The 8,841-nt window shown below is 43.0% G+C and overlaps 1 protein-coding gene across 2 annotated transcripts; it reads left to right on the forward strand.

The window, feature by feature from the left end:
- Window positions 1-420: 420 nt before the first annotated feature.
- Window positions 421-8,632, forward strand: LOC141795912 (G-protein coupled receptor 22-like). Of its 2 annotated transcripts, none has more exons than XM_074676683.1 (3): window positions 421-867; window positions 1,939-3,052; window positions 4,721-8,632. In XM_074676683.1, exon 3 carries the CDS (start codon window positions 4,725-4,727, stop codon window positions 6,039-6,041), a length of 1,317 nt encoding a protein of 438 aa, XP_074532784.1. In that variant the 5' UTR covers window positions 421-867; window positions 1,939-3,052; window positions 4,721-4,724; the 3' UTR covers window positions 6,042-8,632. The 2 variants fall into 2 exon arrangements, with proteins under 2 accessions (XP_074532784.1, XP_074532785.1); XM_074676684.1 differs by having other exon boundaries at window positions 421-834.
- Window positions 8,633-8,841: the final 209 nt, after the last annotated feature.

Here is an 8,841-nt window from a genome sequence, read left to right on the forward strand (position 1 = left end):
TTCTCTCCTCCAGCTCTCCATCCTCATTGGTCCCCCCTACGGTGCACAAACACATTACTTGTTCATTACATTGTGACAGAGCTAATTAATACATCATTACAGCGTTTTCTGCAGTTTTCCCCAACAGTCCGTATCCCCGACTCTGCAGCACGTTGGGTGTTAAGCTGTTGAGCGCAGTGCCATCCAAAGTCTGTGTGCATAAGCATAGTGGAGGCTTTCTCTCTACTCAAATTACCACAGCCCCTCATGGGACGTCACAGTCACTGTCTGGGAAGAGAGGATAGAGTAAGAACAAAAGGAAATACCTCCCTTTGCTGGAGAGGAAAGGGTTAAGCCTATTACAGGAGACCAATCAGGACTGGGGGAGCACTGCAAACCTCCGCAGTAAGAGAGAGAGACAGGGAACGAGGGAGTGAGGAGAGAGGGAGGGCAGAGTGGAGCGGGAGATAGAGAGATACAAGGAGTGTGATGGTGTGCGCTCACAATCCACACAGTTAGGCAGGGAGGGAGAGCAACAGAGAGTTGTTGAGATGAGGAGCATGACAAACCTGTTCATGTGACTGGATAGGAGAAAACGAGGGGAAGAGAAGGGAGGGAAAGAAGAATCCCACCAGCTTCCCTGACAGGAATAATCTCTGTGGACTTGTTTTTCTCTGTCTGGGACTCAGGAAGGAAAGAACATCTGTCAGTTGTATGACCCTTGTGTGTTCATCAATATTCAATCCAACTTCTTGGATTACTGCAGGAAGGAGCAGAAGATCAAGCAGCAGGTTTTATCTGCTGACCCGGATTGTTGCAGAGCTGTGAGAAGAGGAAAGGAGAGGAGACAGGATTGTGAGTGGAGCAGCTTCAGAGCATCTGTGCATGGTGAGCTTAGCTGTGTTGTGATGGGGCACTCTACTTACGGGTCTGATTTACAGCACTTAGTCAAGTATAGTGTTGGTGACAGCCAATAAAACTCAATGCCAAACATCTCTGTCAGAAGATTTTACACACCTGATGGGAAACCATCGACAATTTCTGAATGACTTCAGCTACAATGTACAGCTGGGAGTCTTATATTTAAAAACAAACTGTCTTAAAAAGACACCTATTGAGGATTTCTAAATACGTAAAAGTAGCTGCTGCTGTAGACACAACACTCTAAATGTGTTCTGATACTGTATTTATGCATCAACATATCTGTATATCCACATACATGATACGCACATCATACTCTCAGCTGTCACACTCAATGATCTGAGAGGCTCGATATGCAGAAGCGCGCTTCTAAACTATGCACCTCTACAACATGCTTTCTAATCCTCTCTCCTGCCCAGTGCAGAGGCATTACACTCATTGCTCATTTCTGACAATGTGGCATAGTGAAAAATGGGATTCCTAACTAAAACAACCTTGAAGGGTGACCGACATGTTCCCCTGAAGGGATTACATGGATCACATATAGTGACACGCAAGGGGGCATCCATGTCTTTATGACAAGTTACCCATCACACAGCGCTAAAGCTCTGAGTCGGCGTGTCCCACCATGAAAAATGTATGACCATTTCATCACCACTCTGCCTGCTGGAGTCAGATTTATTTTCATGAAATGATTTACATGAAAGAGGAAAAAAACTGTTTCCACCGTTAATCTTTGATCTGAAGCTGTATGCTGAGACGTAAAGTAGTACTTCTGTTGTGTGAGCACTTTATTAGTGTTCATGTTATGTTAATTAATGCAATAGCAAAGATGTAAAGTGCATGAGGCGGTGAACGGGAACATGATAGGACATCAGAGGCTTGTTGCTATGCTAATAAGAGTTTCCTTGTCAACTCTCAACTGAGGATATGTTTATTTTCACTAACGCATCCCCCACACTTCTCTCCTACTCCTCCCACTCCCCCTCCCTCTATCCTTTTCTAACATCCATTATTTTGTCCTTTCTCCCACTTCAGGTTGGTGTGAAAGAGATGGAGGACTGAGGGACGATAGATGCAGCTCTTCCTTCATAAAGTCGGATCGCTGCCTGGGTCTCTGCTGCACTATCAACTCACTTCCACTACCTCATGTGGATGACCTTCTCCTGAATTGTTTAATCAACCCCCCTCCTGCACACGTATAAAAACTGGTGATCACAAATGTCACAGTGATCCCACATGTCACGGTGATTGGACACACATGCAGTCTAGTAATCTGCTCTCGCTCGAGTCGTATTCAGTGATTGAGAGGTCGGCATGCCAAGGAGCAAACCTGAGACCTGTGCTCAATTTACAAGTCAATGGTGGCTGGAGCCAGGCGTACAGAGGGTGATGAGAAAGGTGGAGAGTGAAGGTCTGTTCCATTAGTGCTCCCAGGGGAGCGACATGGGCCTGGACGCTGTTTGGACGCGCTGACCTCTCCTGGACAGAGTCTAGAAATTACTATGGCGGAAACTGGGGAATCTAAATGACTAGCTGCTTCTGGAGTACAAACTGAGGGATTTTGCTCCATGAATTCACAGCTCTGACTGCTATCTTTTAAGTGAGGACACAAAATAAGAAGCAAAAATTGGATCCTTCTTTGAGCGGTACATTCCTGTCCTTCACAGGGGAAGGAGTCTGTGTTTCTTTGTTTTCTTCGCTGGCTTTGTCTTTTCCTGCCGGGGAATATCATGAGATAATAAACAGGAGGTTGCTCTGACATCTTATCCCTTTTCCTCTCATACATCAGTGCTCCCACTGTTACCGAAGCAAACTGCCAAGAGATCTGGGAAAAAAATTGGTGGACTGTAATGGCCTTTACACCCTGAACACACTTCCTACAGGTAGCGGATTTTCAAGCTCCCTTGTCATTTGGGTTGCTCAAAGGCCCTCTGACATTCTTTGGGGAGGTGGACAGGCGCTTTTCTGGCTGTCAGCTTCTCCTGGAGGGACAAGAAGTGAAAGTAAAAGTCTCGCTGGGGGGCTCTGCTGGAGCGGAAACACTTTTCAACGGGCTATGTTTGGATGTGATGCTTCTCTCTGTGGATGTAACATGGACTCTATGGCCTGATTATACAGCCCTGGTATTCAGATAGTGTTGGAGGGAAAGGTAAATAGCACAAAATACCATTTATTTTTCCCAATGCAGTCTTGAAGTCCATTAAGGTTGGATTTGTGTCTCCTTGGGAGGTTGGATTCCTTTAATATTTCATGTGCTGATCAGTCACTTTAGCTCATTCTTTGGTGAATGTGTCTCAGCAACAACAGTCCGTCCTACGTTCCAAACATTTTCTGGTGCACTTGCTAGTCCTTTAATTATTAAAGCCTTGTCCAAACAAGCATCCTGTTTCATAAAGTGTATATTTGAGAGCTGGATGCCTCTAGGTAATGAGGTAAACATAATCTATTGCCAGAAATTCCCGTTTGGGTACTCAGGATTATCACAAGTTTTGAATTACTCTTCATATCCTCTTAAATATCAAACCTGTAAAAGTGGTCTCCAAATTGATCTCATCTTTCACTTTCTCTTTGCTTTAAGCCCTCTGGCCCTTATTCAGTATGTTAATGTTATTTGTAATTTAGGGCTATCACAACATCAGATTTCTACCTTACAACTGTAGAGGCCAAGACAGAAAGAAGTCAGGCGACAAAATTATTGCATTGTTTAGAAAAACAACACAATAAGTCAAATTAAGGAAAGGCAAGAGTGGTGAGATATGAAATTTCATAAAATTCACTAATACTAACAAATGCAGTGACTTCATCCCTTGTCATCATGTTTTTTCTCTGTCACTGTAGCCCCATGACTGCAAAATCTGATGACACTGAAAAGTTAACTGTCTATAAATACACTGTCTTTTTATGAATAATAATTAAAAAAACACCTCCAAAAGATTGAGAGGAAACCATTTTTAGGTAAGGGTCATACCACACACTAGGCTAAAGGCTACCCCAGCTAGCTAATTGTGTCTTATTTTTCTATGGATGTTGAAAACCAGTGTATAAAAAAACACGACTGACTACCACTGTACACCAATATATAGTGTTTCCTCTACCATTATATGGGGGGGCACCCGCCCCTCCTGGAAGTCGAGTTCATTTACCTCTCTCATAAATCAGGTCTGTACCTTGTTTTTTAACCCAACAGACCAAATAGCTTTAAGTTTTTTATCTTATTTTCACGATGGAATATTATTTGTACATCGTTGGGTTTGCATTCCTTGCGGAACTTTAGTGCACGGTGAAGTTCCGCTTTAACGCAATCACAGACACACAAACAGGTCCGCGCATTTACACACAAACACAGACAAGCACGTGCCAACAACATCACCGCCCCAAAGGCAGTTAACTTAGGGGAAACACTGATATAGACAGTATTATTATTCATAGCATAATATCAATATCTATTGTATTTTTTTAAGACAGCAATCATTGATACTGGAATATCATACAGTCCAAATGCTAATGCGCTAGAGCTTCATTAGTGTGAAAGTGCTTCCAGGCTTAAGAGCTAAGTCTTGACAATAACCACAATACATCAATCCATGAGGTTATAAGAATTTAATTGGTCCCAAAGTGGTGCCATAGTGTGCCTCCGTGGCGGATGTAACTGTCTAATAAAGGATCCATGCAGGGCCAGACAGAAAGCTTCCCTTTTATCTGATTACTGCCACTTAAACTTTTGATCCCAGATATGTTTTTAATCCAACTTTCAATAGGTGAACAGAAAAGGACTTCTTCATAATTTTGTTTCTCTCTCTTCCCTCCTTTCTTCCAGGATAATGCATATCCTTCCCTACCTGGAACAAGAAGCCACCATGAGCAACGTCACAGTCACCGACAACACTGAACCCATCAGCCGCACCATGAGTCCGGCGACCCCCAGCCCGTACACCTATCCTGTCAGTTTCCAAGTCTCACTGACTGGCTTCCTAATGCTGGAAATCCTCCTGGGCCTGAGCTCAAACCTCACTGTGCTTGCCCTCTACTGTATGAAGTCCAACCTCATTAGTTCTGTCAGTAACATTGTCACTATGAACCTCCATGTGTTGGATGTGCTGGTCTGTGTTTGCTGCATCCCTCTCACAATTGTGGTGGTGCTGCTCTCCCTGGAGGGAGACACTGCTCTCGTTTGCTGCTTTCATGAAGCCTGTGTCTCCTTTGCTAGCGTTGCTACTGCTGCTAATGTGCTTGCCATCACCCTTGATCGCTATGATATCTCGGTCAAACCTGCTAACAGAGTGCTGACCATGGGCCGTGCCCTGGCCCTGCTGTCTGCCATTTGGGTGCTATCCTTCGTTAGTTTCCTTGTACCTTTTATTGAAGTGGGCTTCTTTGCACAGGGCCACACCGAGCTGAACCAGACAATGGTAGAGAATGTGGTCCACACTAACCAGTACTACACAGAACTTGGCCTCTACTACCACTTGCTGGCTCAGATTCCAATTTTCTTCTTTACTGCCATTGTTATGCTGATCACCTACTCAAAGATCCTGCAAGCGTTAAATATTCGCATCGGCACACGCTTCCACAACTCACAGAAAAAGAAGGCTCGCAGAAAAAAGCGTCCATCCATGACGGCCATGACACCCCAGCAAGAGGCAACAGATGGATCCCAAAGCAGTGGCAGCCGTAACCCCACGTTGGGAATGCGTACATCAGTCTCTGTCATCATTGCATTGCGCAGGGCTGTGAAGCGCCACAGAGAGAGGCGAGAGCGCCAAAAGAGGGTCTTCAGGATGTCCCTCCTGATTGTGTCCACCTTCCTGCTGTGCTGGACACCCATCACAGTGCTCAACACAGTCATCCTGAGTGTGGGCCCCAGTGACCTAATGGTCAAGTTGAGACTGGGCTTCCTGGTCATGGCATATGGGACTACTATCTTTCACCCACTTCTCTATGCCTTCACGAGGCAGAAGTTCCAGAAGGTCTTGAAAAGCAAAATGAAGAAGCGAGTAGTGTCAATCATCGAGGCAGATCCTACTCCTAATAATGCCATCATCCACAACTCATGGATTGACCCAAAGAGGAACAAAAAGGTGACATTTGAGGACAAAGAGGCGCAACAGAAATGTCTGTCCTCTGAGGATGTGGAGTGAAGGAACTTTTGTCTTTAGGTTATACAGTCTATAAAAACTGACATCAGGTCAGGATGAAAAAGGGAATATGTTTATCCAAAGCAGAAATGTAAATAATATGTGCAATAGAATGTACAAAACAAGAAGTGGATAATTTATTACTATTTATTGAGAACAAAAGTAGATTTCATAGAAACAACATATATTGTACTGTAGATATTGCATGGCTTTTGTAGCAGTAGCAGCACAGCCTACATGAAATTGTGTACATACTTAAAAACATATAAAACATAGGGTAACAAGGTATTTAAATAGAGACAGAGAAGTAGAAGTTGTATTGTATATGTATATTTATAATAAATCTTGTGTTCACTGACCTAACACAGCAGTGTTTCCTATTCTCCCCTCCCCCAGGTGAAGTATTTGTTATTCTGTAACAGCTATGAGATTACTCCCATTCATCATGGTGCCATTTGCTTTGGCACTAGACCCTGCACTCCCTAGTGACCACTGACCTTATTACCTCGAAATCCTTTGTGGGAGGGACCCTAGACTCAAATAAAACCGTGAGTATGAAGATGCAATACAGACAGAGAGGCAGAAGAGGAGGGAATGGAAGTGGTAAGGTAGCCTGTAGCAGTGTGTTATGAGGATATAGCTGAGAAGCTGTGTCTGCTCATAATCACTGCTATAAGAAAAAAACCCAAGCAGAACTTGTTTGACAAAAAGCAGATGAAATCAAAGTGTAGTCTGTTTCACTCCACCAGTCACCTATTTCAGCCAAATGGAAAATCTACAGTTGCCTTATTTTGGTTTGATGAACAGAGGATGGCTTCATAGTGTGACAGGAGTACATGATAGAAAAGGGGGCAGGTAGCAGGGGGAGTATTGATTTTATTCCCAGTCAGATCCTGAAATTTGAAGCTTTTTATGTAGAAGTATTTGAGTGGAACAAAAAGAAACTGTGGAAATTATTATATCAACAAACAATAATTTCACAGCCGGCTCTCCAAATAAGCAAATCCTTTGATGTAATAAAGAAGTACTGCAAAAAATCTTGAGATTAAATAAAGAATTCTGTTCAAACACAACAACAGATAATGAAGTTCTTCTTCCTGGAACATGTTTACATAGCAATAGTGCAAGCTCTTTTTTTTGCGACACAGAAATTTTCTTATACTGCTATCATGAAGCCAGCCTCATATTTTTGGTTTCACTTTTTGATAAAAGAAGCTTGTCCTAAATAAAGAGGATGTTGCTGTAGTGTGCATCTATGATAGAAAAAAAAGGAAAAGGGGGTAAAAAAGAACTGTCAGCTTATTACATTCACCCGGCACTCTAATGCCAAATCAGAGGCACAGCATCCATTAGCATATAAAACCATTCTCTGCTAGCCTGGCGGCTCGCTTCATTACAATCTCTAGGTCAAGGATTACATTTTGTCTAAGATTAGGATATATACAGAACATTCATATGCACACATGAAGATAGGTACACACACTGCACTCAACAGTACATCTCAATAATAAGCTTATTATGCCTTTGCTGTCTCAGGTACTGCAGAGAATTGAAGAGCCCTTTAGATCCTGAGAGCACAGGGCTGTTGGCGACCAGAACGATTACACAACCTTGATCAGATGCTTCCCTGGCTGCCAATGTGTGGCGTGTAGCACAAGAGAGAGGGGCTGATATGGGAATATTGATGCAGATGAGGTTCTTTATGACCCCGCTGTAAACAGGCAGTGTGGATATCACAGAGCCTTGAGGGCATGTCTGTGATTGAGCGAGGAGATGGGATCACAGCCAGCGACAGATTAGCCGACAGGGGAGGGAAAAATAACCTGTGAGATAAAACACAGCGCCAGAGGTGGGATTTAACACACAAATGTAAATGAGTCCAAATTTCAGAGGAAGACTTCATAGATGGGGTTTCAAATATGCCTTAGCTTGTTTCTGTTTCCACTGTAGCAATGGTGCATAACTGACAGTCACTTTCCAAATGAATACATAATTCAGACCTCTGCTGAAATGTCAGATTTGACTTCAAACTTCATCACTGCCTAAAATAAATCACTCCAGTTGATTAACTTCTAAAATTACCTTTTAAAGACCAATACTATTTACACCCACTGGTCACTGATGCAGGCACACAGGCTCAGCCAAAAAAGCTTCTGAAGCACATTTAACACTGCGTGATGTTCTGGCTTAATCCCCATTCAGTTAACACTCCATTATTCAGTCTGACATTCACTTCTTGTTAGTCACTTTCTGTTGGGGAGGGGGGCTATCTGGCTCTCACTAATCTCTGATCACTGATGTATCTTTTCTCTTGATCATTTTCATCAGACACTGAAGCTGTGTGTGCATCAGAAAGGAGTTTCAAATGTATCATGGTCACTGATGTCTTCATGGAAGGTGGTTAATTAAACTGTTTACTATTCTGTTGTCACTGTTCACACGTGGATTAGCCCCTCAGCTTCCTTCTTTGTCTCCACATTTAGGAAGATAAAAGTTGCAGGTAAGCCTTGGATTCTATCATGATCCAGAGCCCCCTAATTTAAAAACCAAACTCCTGGTAAACTATTCTGAAAAGAAAGAGCGGACTATTTTGAAAATAAATGTCTTAAATGCAAAGTGGGGCTCTCACCTCAAAGGTGTTTCTGGTTATTTTTTATTCACAGGCTCAATTGCTGCACCTGTTTTATTATTGTTGCTATTTTTGTTTAGATTCTGGCTTTGGCTCAGTGCAGCAACACTCTTAACCTTGGTCCCATGTATAAAGACACTGACTGGCTCAGTAGCTGCTCCAACTGACAGGAAG

The sequence above is a fragment of the Halichoeres trimaculatus genome, unplaced genomic scaffold (assembly GCF_033239565.1).
Source record: "Halichoeres trimaculatus isolate MK-OKI-2021-1 unplaced genomic scaffold, fHalTri1.1 fHalTri1_scaffold_10, whole genome shotgun sequence".
Taxonomy (NCBI): Eukaryota; Metazoa; Chordata; class Actinopteri; order Labriformes; family Labridae; genus Halichoeres; species Halichoeres trimaculatus.

Excerpts from the sequence above, each read along its gene's own strand:
- LOC141795912 (XM_074676683.1), top strand. The coding sequence starts at position 4,725 with ATGCATATCCTTCCCTACCTGGAACAAGAAGCCACCATGAGCAACGTC.